General features: G+C 40.7%; 1 protein-coding gene across 1 annotated transcript in view; it reads left to right on the forward strand.

Moving 5' to 3' along the window:
• Positions 1–10,804, forward strand: part of WIPF1 (WAS/WASL interacting protein family member 1) — a 56,448-nt gene extending 45,644 nt beyond the window's left edge. Inside the window, exons 7-10 of the mRNA XM_027677896.1 lie at positions 26–207; positions 2,688–2,900; positions 4,539–4,652; positions 5,980–10,804. Of these exons, the coding sequence (XP_027533697.1) occupies positions 26–207; positions 2,688–2,900; positions 4,539–4,652; positions 5,980–6,035 (565 nt within the window). The 3' untranslated portion in view covers positions 6,036–10,804. The remainder of the gene's footprint in view (positions 1–25; positions 208–2,687; positions 2,901–4,538; positions 4,653–5,979) is intronic.
• The last annotated feature ends 7,469 nt before the right edge of the window (positions 10,805–18,273 follow it).

The raw sequence follows: 18,273 nt of genomic DNA on the forward strand, positions 1-18,273 counted from the left end.
GCGCCCCCCCACCGCCGCCCCCCAGCCGGCCGGGGCCGCCCCCCGTCCCGCCCGCCCCCGCCGGCGGCGACGAGATGCCGCGGCTGCCGCAGAGGAACATCTCGCTGGGGTCGTGTCCGGCGCCCGGCGGGGGCCGCTCCGGACCGCTGCCCCCGCCGCCCAGCGAGAGGCCGCCGCCGCCCGTCAGGGACCCGCCCGGCCGCTCAGGTACGGAGGAACGGGTGGGCGTGGGGGACTGGGAGAGGGTTCTTGGGCCGTGCACGCACCGGCTTCACATGGGTGACGAATACATGGCAGGATGGCACCCGTGTGAGGCACTAGGCATTGTGCAGTTGGAAGAGAGGGTTTATTGGCATCACGATGGCTTAAGGAAAGTCACAGTGCATCACCAGCATACTCACGTGTACTTTTGCAGATCTTGGTAACTTTCGTTATAATTACTGTAATTGAAAAGGGTTGCCAATGGGATTTCCCCATTAGGTTTTTTGATACAGAGAAGCTGTTTTACCTGGCTTCTGGTGGGTGACAGCATTTGCCTTCCTGAGTCAACCAGTGTGAGGTAATGGTGGCATTCTCATGAATGGAGGTTTGTGAAACCTGACCTTCTACGTGTTGGGAGGCACAAACATAGCCAAATACAAATTATTTTAATAAAAGACCTAGCCAACAGTTGTTAAATATAATAGCAGTTGTTACAGTGTGAATAAATTGTTACTTACCATGTGTAGATATCAAATTTGAAAGTAGAAATGTCTCTTTTGAGTTATTTCATAATATACTTTGTCCTCTGTGACAACTATTGTTCATAACTTTTAAGAATTGCACATCATAACTCAGCTCTGTAATACCTGATGGTTCTCCCATTTGAGAGGAGAGAATTTAGTCACAGCCAGGCCCTGCAACATCATGAGGAGAAAAGCATTGCCCAGAAGATAATGCTGTGAAGCTCAGTAGAGTTGCCTTTCATTTCATCCTTTGGAATAGAAGTTTGAAATCATCTCAAACCCACCCAGTCCTAGACAACAGAAACAAATGTCATGGGAGCTCCCACTGGTGACAGCCACCTGTGTTACTTTCCAGCTCCTTGAACCAGCCTGGATCTGCAGTAGCACAGCACCTGCCGCAGCTGTGCAGCTACAGAAAATACTGGCCCTGAAACCATATTTTTTGGAGCTGGTTGCCAGCCCAAAGAATGGCACAATGCTAGTGCAGCCTGCAGTAAATAAATCAGAGAAATCCTGACACAGTTGACTGGGAGGATGGAAAGTTGCAGAGAATGTCTGCAATTCCAAGAGCTTGTTCCATGATGGCCTCAGCTTCCACTGATGCTTTCCTGGTTGACTCTTTCCTGAAGCAGATGGTTTTAGCAAACCTGCACTACCTTTCTGCTGGCTTATTAAGTAGAAGGAAGTTGTAGCAATAAATTATAAACATAAATACAGCTATTTTGCAGTAGTTCGATACAGATGATGGAGTTTAGCTAGGTATAGAGAGAGAGCAAACAAAACTGTTCCGAAAGTTGCTAAATGCTTCTCATTCTTAGAAGCCATTCCCTGAAGGCAAACTTGAGTAATATGTAAAATAAGAAGGGGGGGGAAAATCCACGAAGTACAGCATGTTTCTTGAAAGATATTTCAATGCTTGTTGCTGGAGACACAGTATTTGTTGCTCTCTTTTTCAAAATGCATGTCTGTAGATAGGTTTCATCAGGACAGGGGAGCATTCCATAGAAATGGACATAATTGTCAGTTGCCCAACAATGCTAAATAGAGGTAGTGAGACTTTGAACATACGTAGTCCTCCACACCCTCTGCTTCACCTCCTTGTGTCCTAACCATGGGTACCTCTCTCCCTGGCAGCAGCCGCTTTCTTGTGTTTATTTACTTTTCTTATATCAGCACCCTTCCCCTGCCCTCAGGATAGCCCTGGTCCTGTATTACGTGGGCTGTGCCTTTGTATTTGACCTGTCATGTCACTGTGCCAGTTACTGAGACACACAAACACTGGAAATGCCAGTCTATGTGTGAGGTCTACTAACAGTTTAGAGGGAGATGGATATGCTCCAACTGCCGAAAAACTTGTCGTGCAGCTCATTTGTTTATAAATGAGTGAGCTGATGTGATGCAGCTTAATGCTGCCATTCCTGGGCTGAACTCCCCTGTGTGCCACCACAGATCCGGGCTGTGACCTAGAGGGGACCACCCCTATGGACAAAGAACCTCTGAGGGTAGCAGATGTCTTCTTCTACATGTTCTCTTGCCTTGCAATGATACATAGAAAGGGAATGGGTTATGGTTTGGACCTCCTGAATTCCAGCTGTAACTTCTGCTTGTTGTGACCACTGTTAAGTTAGAGTGGTTTAAAAGTAGCTTCAAGGACCAGCACTTCTACAGAGACCTCTGTAGCTGAGGGTAATGGGAATATGGACACTGCAGTGTATTTATGTTTAGATATACCCTGCTCCCCTGAACTGTACTCTTCAAATCAGCACTAACTCCCTAGGGAGCCCTGGAGAGCAGGGAAGTGGGTGCTGAAGGCCATTACCACTTGGGGCCAAGGGCCCTAAGACAGCCCTTCCTCTCTGTTTTGTTAGTGGGAGGCCTTGGGATGCAGGCAGCAGCTTGCCAGGGGCAGAATAACCGCTGGTGCTAACAGCATTTGTGTGCTTGCCCCTTGTCTTGCTCTAGGCCCCCTCCCACCACCTCCTCCAATAAGCAGGAATGGAAGCACTTCAAGGGCTTTGCCTGCTACTCCCCAGCTGCCTTCCCGGGCAGGGCTGGACAGCCCAAGAGGTGGACCCCGACCTCCGCTTCCCCCAGACCGGCCGGGTTCAGCAGCGCCACCACCACCACCGCCACCTTCATCAGCTGTCAGAAATGGCTTCCAGGATCCAAGTGATGGTAAGCCATCCTCCCAGTTGTTTGCCTTTGATAGAAACGGTGTACTATTTTGGCCTTAATGCGTCACAAAAGGTTTGGGATAGAGACTGTGTTTGTGGTGCTGACCTTTGACTTCTGACCAACAGAAGTATCACTGGGATCTCAATCAACCCTGCCAAGTAAGAATCGAGTAAATATGCCATACATAGAGCAGAACTGCAAAGTCATCAGTACAGTCTCCAAAATAACTCTTTCAAAAATACCCTGAAAAAACAAAGGGGATTGTTTCAACTCTACTATGAGTTCAAACAGTAGCTACACTGACATTTTGGATGTCAGAACAAGTTAGATGACTCAAAACTGAAAGCTGAAAAACAGATGAAGGAAGAGATTGTCAGAATGTGCTGAAAATGTCAAGTATCTATTTCTGCTAGTGTTTATTGAAAAGATGAAGTCCAAGACTGCCGTGTTTTAAAGATTCGTCGTGCTTTTCTTTTTAATTGTTTTCTATTTGCGTAGAACAGATAAATCCTTCAGCTAATTACAGGAGGACAAAATTGGTATTTCTGACATTTATAAGGTTAGAAAAAGCAAACAGAAAATAAAACTGTAAGTCACGCTTTTGAAACATCTTCACACATCAGATAAGGCAGGTGGGTCACAGATGCATTTTTTCCTACGCAAGTCATTTGCAGGGTTCAGAACCTGCAGCTCTTTTACACACTAATTTCTGATTGCAACCATTGGGAGTAGACATAGGAAAACTGGATCCCAGCAAATAACCACATGTACTAATGCCAGGTGAAACTTACTCAGCTGTTCATTACGTTATGCAATAAAATATAACAATATTGCAAGAAAGTTGTGGTTACAAAGTCCTGAAGCAAACAAGTGAAGAAGTTACAAAGTTTAAGATAGCCCACACTTTCTTCCTTAGGCCTTCAAATTCAGGTTCAGAATAGAGCTCTTTGAACATTTCCTCTTATTTCAATGAAGAAACTTATCAGCTAGCTTTATTCCTTAGAATCCTATAGACTCAGGAACTACAGCAACAGGGCCTGTGTAGTCTAAAGAGAATTGCAACTGCTGTATTTTTCTATTTTTGACACTAGTTACATACAGGATTCTCTGTCATAAATTTTATCAAAATGGCCCCAAATTTTCTTTTTCCAGTATAAGTATTAAGAAAGAAAAAACACTGCTTATAGGAGATGCTTTTGAGCTCTGTATATCAATGACATATGAGTATCAGAAAATTTTATACCAGCAACAAAATACTGTTCTGAAGTAGAAGACACTATGCAGTTCTGACAGCACATATATATGTATGTGTGTGTGTCTGTGTGTGTTAAAAGCAGATCTATTATACATGGAAGGGAGTGTAAGACTTATTTCACTTATTAGTGGAATTATGGCAGTTTTCCTGATCTGTGATTTTGCATTAAACTGTCTAAGTGATCAGTTACAGTAAATAAGAATTTTCGTTCTCAAACTAACCTAAAGCTTCTTCTCTGACTTGCTAACAGAATGCTGGTTCAAAACTCAGCTATGTAAGCATTTTACAGTATAAAACATCCATTAAATGTTATATTAATGTCAATTTACTTTCCTAAGCTGTGTCAGAAAACTAATGGGTAAATTGCATGGGATTTTTTTCAGATGAATGGGAAAGCAGATTTTCTTTTCATCCTCTATCTGATTTGCCACCTCCAGAGCCTTATGTGCCCATGAACAGAAGTTATCCCAGTAAACTAGCAAGAAATGAAAGTAGAGGTAAGTTTATTTCACCTCTGCTGTTGGAATTTCAATGTATTATCCTAAAAACAATGTGGATGGGGAAGAGACTGGATTCTGAGGTTTCAAGACTTCTCAGACTAACAATCTGGTCACCCTTCCTCACCACACAGGAAAAGCTAAATGCAGGTTTGCAGGCACAAACCCTCTTAAACCTGTATTTGAGGGGAGAATTGTTTGTCTTCTCAGTTGAAACACGTACTGTAAGCGACCAGCCCTGCCATTATAGTCAGCCCTTCTGCTATAGGCAGCCAGAACCACAAAATCCCCTAGGACTTCCTCCTCATTTCCTATCTAAATTTATGCACAACTCATTCATTCTTGTGTCAGCATCATCCCTGAGTTTAGTTTTCCTCCCTTCTTGTGTGTTAAACCCCTAGTATTTTTCAAGACAACAGTCATATCCTCCTCTCTGTTTTTGTTTTGCTGGACTGATTAAATCTGGATGTACTATACTTTGCTTCCAAGCTATGTTCTCTCATCATCAGGGCTGCTTATGTATACATTTCAGTTTGATTTTGTCTTTTCCAATCAGAATGACATGCTGTTCCAGTTCAGGTTTCAAACACGTCTTCTACAGCAGCACAAATGTTTCCTGTCTTCATTAGAGGTATTTTGCCTGATACACCCAAGGATCAATTTACTCCTTGCGCAACCAGTGACATTGGTGGCCCATAGTTATCCTGTAATCATCTGTACACTCAGATGTTTCTCTCCTGTTTCCAAATGATGAGGTTTTGGTTTGAAGCAGAAATTCCTCTTAGTCTCTGACCCTTCACTGTGCCCTGTTAGCTTTCATCCCATTTCTATTACTCCACAAAGAGAAGCAAAGTAACATATGCATTTTTTTGTGTTTTCTTTCATGAGTTTGCGATGAAAATCTTCATATAGGGAAAAACATTAAGAGCTTTGAAATGTTACTGTGTTTAGAGCTTGCCACTTTTCATTGAAATTTGCATGTGTTGCAAATAGCACTGAGAAGGTATGTGTTTGCATAAATTAGTAAAGCTAGCAAGAACTATCAATCTGTTTTAGGAAGGAGAAAAAGGACTGAAATACATGTGCTTTCCAGGCATTTGGGGATAACATTAGTTAAAAACTTCATTTTACAGTGTTTGAAGTTCTGATATTGTTTAATAAACTAACTAGACACTCAACAAAGATTTTTTTTTTTTTTTAATGGCCAGGCAAGGAAAGTAGTAGGTCTTCACCAGTTAGTGAGTTAATTGCTTGGATGTAAACTCCCACTTCAAAAGAAGGAGTATTCCAGGAGGAGTAACACAAAAAAACTTTCTTTCTCTTTTAGGTGGCTCTGTCCGAAAAGAAAGAGGTGCCCCCCCGCTCCCGCCTATACCAAGGTGAAATGGGTTCTGGCCCATCTTTGGGCAACATCTGTTTTCAAGTTTCCTTCGAGTCAGTTCTCCTGTCCACATCATTGGAAAGTTGTCTGTCTTGATTTATTTCCACTTTTGGCTTGTCAGCTGGAACAAACTTCAGTCTCTATTACAGAAGTAATAGATGCAGCTTAGGAACTATAGTTGCTCAAAGCTATGAGTTTTATTTGCTTATACTGCAGGCGTTTTGTGGACCATACACAATATACGTGCACCGTGCTCACTGTGTCCAACCCTGTCCCCTGGAGAGCTCCATGGGAGGTCTGGCTTTGAATTTGATAGAGCTTGAACAAAGCTGTTTCATTCACTTTGGGTACAGTGGCTGTATTATTTGAATCATGAAGTATTTTATGTTTAAAAAAACAGTTGCTGGGGAAAAACCTGTAACCAAGAGTCCCTTGGATCCTTTTTTGCATGCCTAACTTGGCCCATCTGCTTCTGCAGGCCATAGACCTACTACATGGTGACCAAGAGTTCATCCTTAACTTTTTCACTTCGGCTTAGCCACGGAAATCTTAAACAATACGTAGCACACCTTGCCTCAAGGGTGGAGTGTATCTGGCCTTGTTTTCATCTGCAGAGAATCTTCCAAAGAAAAGCACAAGTGAAGAATTCATCAGCATAAAATATAGATATTTTTTTAATCCCTCTTTCCTAGTTTTTTAATAGTGTTATGCTTCCAATGACCAAATTCTTTCCTGCTCTGATGTGGACCAACCCAGAGTCATCCATGTCCTGGAGTACTGAAATACCCTCTGCCTGATACTGCATGTGAAGAGTCCTCAGAAAGCAGTCCTGGTGCAAATGCAGCAATTATTGTCATTGCAGGCTCCTCCTTTAAAGCATCACTAATACCAGTGCTCCACAGACTGCTTTCCAGTTGTTTCTTTGGTACAATTAAATGATGGGTTTTGCCTTAAAAAGCTTCCTGGGACTTAGGTCACAAGTCTCAGAGAGCTTGTATTTGACTTGCGTTACAGCAGAGCAGCTGAGGTCAAAACTGTGAAAGCCCTTTGGTGTAGTGAAGGGAGCCTGGGGTTTGTGCATCCAGGTGGAAGCATCCAAAATTTGCTGTCTGCACTGGTTCCAGAGAAATGGGAAGATATGGTCTCCTGAGTTTGCCATGAAGCCTGTCCTTTCAAACTTTGCTGAGAGGATTCTCCACAGAAAGCAGCAATGCTTATATTAATAGAAAAGAGAGTGAAGTATTCTAACATTGTGACAAGTGGTTAATATGTTTAATGGCTTTTGAATTTTGTATATGAGGAAGAGTTCATTGTATGACTGAATTTTACAAGTGGATCTAAACACATATAAAATGCTTTTGGAAATTAGAGGAAGATTATAATTCTGGATTTGAAATATTGCTGAATGAAATATTGCTCTTTGTTAATTGGACCTCTGAAGGTTAGCTCTGAAAAATTTCACCTAAGGCTCAGTATGTTTCTTCAAAGTGCTCTTGGGATCCCTACCAAGCCTGTGTCAGCAGCCATGTTTCACTGGGTGTTGCTCAAAAAAAACCTAAAAACCATAAAAACTAGTCATGTAGGCTAAGAAAATGTTTCTCTAGCATGGGAGACATGATCCTAAGTACACTCTGCAGCTAGAATGAGGTCAATCCTTGAAAAATTAGAGAATTTAGCCAGACAGTCTGGACCCCACTGCATTGTCTGTGCATAGGGCTTTTTGCTCTTTTTGTGAGTGTCGAGGGGCAGATCCCCTTTCTGCCTGACAGCCTGGACAGACACATTGAAGGGGATGAGACAGAGTTGGATTTGGCCAGATCAAATTTAATTTGTTCTTTCCAGTGTTTGTTTACAAAATATTTTTAGCTGTGATAGAGTTTGATTGTGTACCTGTTTTTTACATTTTTATATCTAATGACCTATTATAAGTTACTGTTTATGGTCCTGAACCTTCAATTAAATGCGCAGGCGCAGGGATGTATCTACATCTAATTGCAGGATCGTGGCTGTAAGAGTTTCTTAAACAGATACTAGTGGGACCTCCATGTGACAGGTGCACCTTGGGATCAAACCTAGCGCAATATTGAATTTGTATATGTATTTTATGGATGTCACTTAAACAAAGTGCCTGTCTCTTTGGGATATTATTATGTGAATAGAAGTCCAAATAAGATTTTTAGGATGATAACTTAAAGGATAAATTATTGTATTCATGTTTTTAAACTGAAGCACTTAAAACTTTCTAAGAGACAATGTTTTGAATTTAAGAGTATAGTATTTTCAGTACCTTGACCTGCCAAATCTTTATTAATATCCAAATAGCTATGCAGCCAAAAAAACCCCTCAACCCTCCAGAAACTATACCTTTTTTGAAACTTACCTGCTTCCAACATGACTGTTTTACTTTGATAAGTCAATGAAAATGCTGCCCATTGTTCTGCCAACTCTCTGTTTCATTCAAATATATTATATTTGATCTTTTCAGCAAGGTTTTCCGACCAGAAATCTGGACCACTACCAAAGTGGTAAACTAGCTTTAGTTTCACTTTAAAATGTGCTGTGTAAAAGGCCCTCAGTTAACAAGCCAAGAAACCTGAGCTGCCTAAGTTTTAGCGATTCTTTTTACTCTAGAAATCTCTTCAGAAGGGATGTTTGGCATACATGTAAAATAGCTTAACACTGCAGAAAGAGTCATTTTTCTTCACCTAAAACCAACTTTTCCATTTATATCTTCTGCTATAAATGTCCCTAGATATATTCCAGAACAATGCAGCATTTTATCATTCAATATATTGCTTCATATATCAGTAGCTATTTACAATATGATCAGTATTAAAGTATTTATTTCACTATGAAGTGTTAAAAAAGAATAATATGAAACAGATTGAATCAATGGTGCCTTATGACTTTTTTAGTCAACTTTTCTGTGTCTCACTAGAAAAATGAACAGACGTTGCTCTTCCAAGTCCTCATGTAAATAGTGCCGATAGGAGCGTTCCACAGTGTTTGAGCCAAGCACTGCTGTTACATGCCCAATCGGCTCACTTCAGGTGGAGCTCAGTGAGTAGGTGAGGTGTATGTGGGCACTGGTTAGCTGCACAGTCAGTTGTTGGTATTGCTCTGAAAATTTAACTCTTTCACAAAACCAGTGTCTGAGGCTGCTGTCCACACAGCCCAGCTGATTTCAGTGTGGTTGCATAGGTTATTACAGGACTAAATTTGATTCACTGCTTGCATATCAGATTTGCTGGGTTTGTTTCAATGGCATTGCATTATAAACCTTCACACCTCAAACTATCATCTTACATTATCACTGAGACTCACACTGTGTTACAATGGCCACAGATGTTCACTTTTGTTTAATTCAACTCAGTAAATAAAATGAGAATAACTTTTATACCATGTGAAAATAATTTCTTTTCTATGTTTTTAGAAGAAAAGCATATGTTATGTTTGTTACGACTTTCTGCACCAACCACTGGGCGAAGAGGTGACAATGATTAATGTTCAGAGTTGTTAAAGGAAACTGAGCTTGTGATTCAGGAAGCATATATTTCTGTAAATGAAATAAATAAGGTCACAAAGTTCTTGTTTAGAAGCCAGCATTTCCCAACACTAAAAGAATCATAAGAATTATTTTTTTTCTGCAAGACTGAACTGTTAAAGAAGTTCCTTAAATTGCCACTTAAAAAACTGGACAGTAGTTACTCCTTCCAGCAACAACTGTTTACATGACTCTTATAGAAGTAGATCTGCCTTGGAACAGAGAATGAAGGAACTAAACTGCTATCATGCTTTACATATATTGTAACAACAATTTCCTGTGCAGAAGTATGGAAATAGAAAGGGTACTTTTTGCCTTGGAAGCAAAGAATGAAGTTGAATGATCAAACTGAGATTATTTCAAGCAGAATGTCAAATGTTGAGAGACCTAGAGAGGGCCCCTCAGCCACAGGACACTGGAAAAGAGAAGATTGGTCAAAGAAATAAAGAACAATTGGCTGAATGTTGTTATCAATACTAGAGTAAAAATTACAATATAAAATGTGCATGTATGTAGTACCACATTGCGATAGCGTGAACACCCTGATCTCACAGTCAGGTGCAAACAACTTGTTATGGCGGTACATTGACTCTATGTAACATATATTGTATGAACTTTAATCTTTCAAACAGTATTCACCAGAAAATAAGGAGAATCTCTCACCTAAGGTATCCAGAAGCACATTAAGTTCATGGAATGGTTCTTCATGTACATTGGGAGAAAACGGGGATCTTGTAGCCTGTAAAATGGATGTGACTGGACCATTCAGTTAAAATGTAAACCTGGAGCATTGGCAAAAAGGGGAGTGTTGGAGTAACTCAGCCAGAAGCAGGGCAAATGTGTATGGTCTCAGTGAGTGAGTATGCAGCAGGTAGGTATGCAGACTAAAAGAGAAAAATGGAAACCGTGTGTCTTACAAAAGGGAGTAGCCCTTCAATATGCTGCCATTTTGAAATACAGTTTGTCTGTGATAAATGTTCTTTAGTGTAAACTAATGCATGCAGAGGAAGACATCTAAATTTGGACTTCCAAAGCCACACAAGAGAGAGAAACATAAAACATAGGCTGAGCAGAAAGTAACATGTTTTTATCAGATGCTTAAAGTTTGAGCTTTTTATAAAATATTAATCTAGTTCTGTGAATTTTTTTTTGCTTAACATTTATTTTGTAAGTGATTTTGTTCTCCCTATTTTTCTGTTCTATACCAAATAAATTTTACTTTTATTATAATTGGTGGTGCAGACTGTTACATTGAGAATAACCACATTTGCTTCTTTGACAAAAGCACACATTGGCTTTAGCAGGAACATAGCAGTGAGCCTGGCAGGAGCTGGGTTGAGCTGTTTTCCTCCCCTTCTGCCTGCCATTGCACAGCAGCACAGCAATAATGCTCAGAGGACTTTGGTCCTACATACAATGAAGATTAGACACCTGCAGATAAGGAGAAATAAAGAGTTTACTTTAGGATAAAGAATCGAAAATCAGTGGTCAGTGATGCTGTACTTCTGGGTGGCTGTTGGGTGAGCTGTTGGCATTGGCTCTTGGCCAGGCAAGCTAGGCACTTGCCATGGGGAGATGACATGGAAAATCACTCTAGTTAAGTGTAGATTTTTGTTCATCATGTCTCCACTCACTAGGCAGAAAGCTGCCAGAGAATATCAAACAAATGGAACCCTCCTTTTGACTTTGGAGACCTGTTCTTGATCATGCATGTCAACCTTTTCAGATAATTTGGACCATGTTCATCAGAGAAAGGTCCTTTGATATAAAAATCCAAAGGAGGTTCAAATTCAGGCTGCACATGCAGCTTCTCCGCAGAAATTAGAAATGTCATTTAAAACCCTGAGCTAAAAAGCTCTGTGCTGTAATGCATCTATCTTGCAAAGACTGAAGCATCAGGCTTACTCTTACACAGGTGGTGGATCCCTTGACATCTCTGGGGACTGCTTGTTGATACGTTCATTTTACAGGCTGACTGAGACAGAGACAATTTTCTTAGAAGGCCACCATCACTCATGTAGCCCAGAAGCCCAGTGGTCCTGGTGCCTGGGCTGTATAAATACAGAAACCATGATGGAGGGCAGAGGGTGAGCTGTAAAGGGGCTGGCTCAGCAGGCTGAGACCTCTGTTTGCAGATCTCAGTGGCTGTAGCCTTGAATGAGAGCACAGAGGTATGTAACGATCAGGTCATAGGACTGTTTTCCAAAGGAAATATGGTTCTTTTTGTTTTTCAAGAAATTAAATTAATTGCTTTATTTCAGGAAGAAGGAACTGAAGTGAGCATGCTGTGACCTTTTCATAACCACAATATAGTCTTCCTCCATTTAACTCAAAAAATGCTGTTGATTTAAAAGAAAGTCAGAGGCTACACTGTAAAACATTTCTGAGTGCTCCCTGCAGTTGCAGGAAGGCTCATGTGTTGCACACAGTACACATAGAAAATATGCAATTCCTTTGATCGTGGTTCAACTTCCAATGACCTTCCTGCCTCCTATGCACAGGCTGTTCCTTTCTGCCCTCTCACCCAGTCTGACTCCATTTTACACTGAACATAGTAAATTAGTCCTAGCAAATTACTGATTTGGGGGACTAAATATTGGCCCATACATTTCTGTGCAACAATGTATTATTTAGGTTAATTAATGAAATAGATCAAGAGCTGCATTAGCAATCAGGCTCTTAACCTATCTAAAAAGTTCCAACAGCAGTCCAGATACAGAAACAATCCTGAGGAAGGGATGACTGACACAAAAATATTTGATTAAACAGAGAATAAATTGAGTGGCTGCTGCTAACACTACCTTGTGTCCAACATTTATCTGTCTACTGAATAATAACATTAGAAAATCTCTTCTTTAATCCTAAAACACGTTTATGACTTCTGCAAAAGCTACATTCAAAATGTAAAATAGAAGTCTATCATGAATGCTGTCTATATGACACTGCCAAGCTTTCTTCTCCATTGCAATAGGGCTCTTTACTCTTTTTTTTTCCCTGCAAACAAAAAAGTTATTTCTTCAAGAGTGCTGGGATTTAGCCTACATAAATACCTTTCTCATTTTCAATATTGAACTGCTCTTGATATTTCTTTTTTCCTTTTTTTTTTTTTTTTTGCTAGAATACAGGAGAAATCTCTGCCTAAGCACCTCTAAGTTAAAGGTAGGCAGAAGGGCTGAGGACAGAAACATTGTTGGTTGCTGTGCATCCTTTTTTTCTCCAAAACAGGAACCAGTGATTTCTCCATGCAGTCAGGGCACGGCTTTATCACTGTCCAACTCCCTTCAGAAAGGGGACCACTTTGGCTACCTTTTGCATTTACCTGTGTGCAAAAATTGGCTTCAAGCTTGTGTGAATGCTGTACACTATAAGACATGTAACCAGTTCCCTTCTGAAAATGTTTTTGTGTTCACAAAAAGATGAGTGTTTAGTCTGTGGGTGTTGGGTGTTACCCAACTTGAAGGAAGCATTCATGTATACAGGGCTGTGAAAATGAGTCATTCCTGTCCTTCTCCATTCCAGCAGAAATTTTAGTAAATTCAGAGTTACTGGTGAGCCCTTGTGTGCCCTGTGGAGCAGCAGAGCCCCTGCATCTGAACGCTGCATACTCCCAAGCTGTGAGAGCAAAAGGCAGCTGGAGCAGTCAGAGCACTTGTGAAGAGAGCAAGGTAAAGGCTGTGGGTGAAAGGCCAGACTTAAACCCCAGCCTCTGTCATCTGTATGTTGATACTGGAACTAGCATAGCTTGTAAATGTTATTTGCGCTGTTTGTGAGAGACTGCAGAGCCCATCAGTACTTTCCGTGCTGTCTCAACACCAGCAGACTGCTCAAATCCTTCTGTTGAGTTTTTTTTTCCCCTCCCTACTTAAAACAGAAACTTTCACTTCTGCTATTTGACAAGGAGCTTGGGTTACTTATGAAATCTGGGAACCTTTGTTTGAAAACATAAAGATATCTGTTACTTTCCTCTAATTATATAGTTTCATCTCCTGAACAGTGCCTGCAGGACTGCTGCTGTGCCTTCATCCAGCTGCCCAGCAACTGTGGGGCTGGTGTGTTTGGTGCAGATTACTCCTGATTTAAAAACAAAAGTCCTGCTGTGTTCTGTAAGAGAATTACCCCATGCCCTCTGTGCCAGAACCTTCATTCCTCCCTCTCTTATACATATGGGCACTTGTGAGCAAGGGGAGAAATTGTAAATATATGTTTTAGCTGCAAACATAGGTAATATAAATCCTAGTACAAGCATGCACCAGAAAATGAGAAGCCTTGTTTGTTTGCTAATTAAGCAAGTGGGAAGAGGTGCGATGCACCCTCAGTCTAGGAATTCTCTTTGTGCTGCAGATGCTCATTCCCAAACCACCTTTGCTGCTCCAGGTGCGGCCGCTCACCTTCTCCTGCCCTGCCCGCCCGCTCCCGGTTCCCGGTTCCCGGCCCTCGGCCGTGTGCGGCGCCGGCCGCCAGGTGCCGCTCCCGGCCGCGCTGCCGCCACCGCGCCGTCCCGTCGGGAAGGTACCGGGAGCCGTGTGGGAACCTGGGTACGGTGGTGTCAGCCGGGAATGTTCACCGCCGTTCCACTGTGTGTAGGATCAGCAACTCATAACCTCTGCTCCTCGAGCTTAACTACCCACAGCTGAGCAGCCTGGCCCACTGGCAGGTGTCCCTGCCCATGGCTGGGGGCTTGGAACTAGGTAGTCTTTAAGGCCCCTTCCAACTCAAACCATTCTGTGATTATATGATAAGGAAACGCGCAGTTCAGCATTTTAGGAACACTACACGCTGTTGGCACAGCAGCAATTTCATTCCAGGTGCATCCGGCCCGACACTCTGTGCAGTTACACAGCTCTTAGGCAAGTCAAATCCTAGTATTGGTATAAAAATGATGCAACAGGAAAACACACTTGATTCTACATTCAGATCAACAGAAAGCAGCATGCTATTCGACCTAAACAAATAAAGTCTTTAGCTAATAAAGTTTCACTGCAGCTGGAGAAGGTGGTAGGCATTAAAACAAAATACCTTTTTTATAATTGGAAATGCCCAGAGGAGTAACAGAAAGCCGTGAGAAAGCTACTCTGACAATACTGCTGTCTTAAAACCAATATTTACTCAAATATTTAACAGAAGAAAGAAATTTCTTTGTATTGTAAGTCAAAGAAATAGAAAGCAGTCTGGAGATACATAGGAGATTTAAATATTTGCCACAAATTTAAATGAAATGGTAAATTGCGGAACATAATGAGGACAAGGTACAGTAGCTTTCTGCAGAAGAATTCAGGAAGAAGAGAGTTTGTTCATGCAGTCCTGGGACACAGTAGCAGAAAGGATTGAGTAGTGAAATGAATAAGAAATAAATAAACAAAAAACTACTTCTAACACATTTCTACCACAGGAGACAATACACTGCAATCAATACGTTTCTTGTACAACATTTAAACTGTATTTGTGTAAGTAATAAATAGTGGCTTGAGAAATGGTGGGATATGGTGAGATCACAAATGGAAACTTAGTAACTGGAAAAAGTTTATGGAGATTTGGGTCATATTCTGAATATACTTCCAAAGCTTTTGATTTGTGATAACAAAATTGGGTTTGTGGTTTATTTGTTTATTTGGGAGGGATTGGCTTATTTGGTGGGATTTCTTTACTAATCAGTTGCTTGCTGAATAAACTGCTACAGCCAGCTACACATCAGAAACAGCTTACTTAAGCTCTGCAGCTTGCTTTAATGTGGTTTTCCTGAGCAAAGCAACATCTGATAACTTGTGTGCGACACTGATAGCTCTTCTGGTTTTATTTATTTTGGGGGGTTTTGTGGGTTGAGTATTTTTGTTGATGTTGTTTTGTTTGGAGTTTTTTTGGGGGGGGGGGGGTGTTGAGGAATCAGGCCAAATTGGAGTAATCTTACAGTGACTGAGCACTAAGAGTGCTGAGAACATGTAAGTAATACTTTGCCTTTGTCAAAATGAATGAATAGATTTTCTTAGGTCAAGGAAGAGCTGTAACTCTTGTGCCCTGTTCTTAATAATTTCACCACATACTGTTAGCCATGTCAGTATGTGAAAATGTAAAAAAATATTTTAAGTATCTACCTTCAGTAGATACAGCTCTAACCATAATATGATGGAAATGGACAAGATTTGATCATGATTTTCCAGATAAAGCATTAGTAAACACTAAGCTAAATGCTGATTTCTTTATGTGACTTTTGCATACTTTTTTTTTTCCCAGTCAGATTGGTTAATTATAGAATTTATTTTTGAGTGCTTGCATTTGATTTCAGCACATTTACCTTCTTGCTGAGCCAAGTAACATGTTGATGCCCTAGCACCAATGATGGAAGTTGTACCTTTAGGAGCTCTCTTCAACATCGTTTTGTCTCCCCTGAAAGCAATTTCAGAAGAAGCTTCTGGTATTGAAATTACATGGGGTTATTCTGAACTTTACTGAATTCAATGCAATCTAATTTGAACCTCTTTCTTTATTTTTTGCTTTAGAGAGGTGAATTTCACCATGCACAATGTTTACTGTGCTTGATTACTAGAGCAATCTATTTCAACAGACCTGAACATACATAATTATTGCTGAAGTCTTAGTTTGACTTTCTGCAAGCTGACTACACTAGCTTCATGTATTTTCTTTTGGCAGATACAGTGTTTTGAAGACTATAATTGCACCTACAGCTCTGTGACATACCAGTAACACATGCCCTTGTCTCAGCAACAGAACAAAGTGGAAGTGAGTGAGTACAGTGCAGTAAACATGGTTTCAAAACCAGCTTGGACGTACACATTGTCTTACAAAAGATACAATATGAAAAATACCAATTAAGTTCTCATAACCAACGTAGATAATGAGGCATCCTACTGTGAAATTGTAGATGAGCAGATAAATAGCTTTCTTGAGAAGGAAGATGTTTTACGAAAGTGTTCCAAGGCAACTGAGGGGAATGTAAACATCCAGTGCACCCCCTGTGATTTCTGTGTTAACAAGCTTTAAGCTTATGGGTAACAGTATCTGGCTTGGCATTTTCCTGGTCTCTGTGTTATATTGCTCTCAGGATTGCTCTCAGGTGTCGTATATTTTTATGGTGTTTAAGCCTCAAAAGTTTGGGAAATTCTTTCATAGGATAAGTGCTTTCCACTTGACAACACCCTCCAGAGATGAAATCCAGGGGCTTATTTTGTGTTTACAGATTAATTTTCCTCAGGTTTCCCTTGTTGCTTAAGCGCCTCACCAAACACATGGATATTGTAAGCAACAGTTTATTTTCCAGTAACCAAGTGAGTCAGTGTAAGTGACCAGACACCTCTAGATATAGATAAGCACTTTGTGTTCTTCCTGAACATCTTACACACAACTGCAAGAGAACAGACATTACAAACTAACAAACCTTCTGAAACCTGAACTACATTTTTAAATAACCAGAGTTAGACATACATTTTTCGGTGAAGTCAGCTAACAAAATTTAACAGAGGTCAAGCATGGGTCCCTGCCTTGTGCATTATATCACCCATTGACACGTTAAGCAATGTCAGTACAAGAACAGTGGTTCTTCCAGTACTAGAGTTACAAGGCCATTGTTGTCTGTGGGTATAACTCCAATTTTCATATAAAATTTGGCTCATTGTCAATAACCAAAGAGCATTGAGGAAGTATTTTTTTTTGTAATTGAATATAAGGAGATTACCTAAGAAGTGCTAGTCTCTCTACCCATTGCTGTAATTACTGTGTTAGTAAAATACTTGGATTTTTCCATGCTGTTGAAAACTAGGTACACAGCTGTTTGAAAATTGCACTGAGATTATACCTGTAAATTTCCAGACAGATTTCATCCTGATGCACTGGTCAACATTCTTCCTGTCTGCTAATATTCTGTATTCTTATTTATGTCTGTTCTTGGAAAAGTCACTTTTTTGTAATATCCTACTGAGAAGTTATTTAGTGAGATGTTCCACATTTTCAATCAATAATGCTGCTTTGAAGCTGACGGCACACTTCCTATTTTAAGGCAAAGTTGTCTTTCAGTTATCACCATACCCTAACAATTTGACTACAACTTGCATGCCAGCTCTCCAGAAAAAAAAAAAAGAAAAACAGTTACTTTTAGTATTTTCGGAAACAAACTGGAGAAATGCTTACAGTAAATTCTTGAAGGCTTTTCTTCAGAATACTCCAGCATTTCAGGTTTTGCAACAAGTGCTCGCAGTTTACCAGTAAAGTACTCTTCACACCAAGTGCAAAGATACATTTGTGACCCTCCCTGAAAATCTGTCCAAATTGGCTCACTTGTATGGCTTGAAAAATATGTTTGTATGTGGTCACTGCCAATTCTTAAAAACTGAATTAGGTGAAACCTGTTCTCATTGAGAGAGTAAGCCTCTTGCAGTTCCTGTGTGGGGCCAGCCTGTGTATGTGCAATTGTTGCAGGTAAATGAGTACGATGAAAGCCACAGGGCAGCAGGACAACTCATGTAATGGTTGCTCCAGCTGCTTTTCATTGGTTGAGCTGCTGCCTAGATCAAAAAGCAGAAATTGTTTCCCACACATTCTATGGACTACTTTGGTGAAATATAAGTGGATGGAAACATTGAATTTGAGTGAAAACAGAATAAAAGTCAAGGGGGTGGAGGATAGCTGTGATCAAGAGCTGATGGACTGTATAAACCTGTCCTCTTAGGAGTTTGTAGACAAAAAAA

This window comes from Neopelma chrysocephalum, unplaced genomic scaffold (assembly GCF_003984885.1).
Source record: "Neopelma chrysocephalum unplaced genomic scaffold, ASM398488v2 Primary Assembly neopelma1_44, whole genome shotgun sequence".
NCBI classification, from domain to species: domain Eukaryota; kingdom Metazoa; phylum Chordata; class Aves; order Passeriformes; family Pipridae; genus Neopelma; species Neopelma chrysocephalum.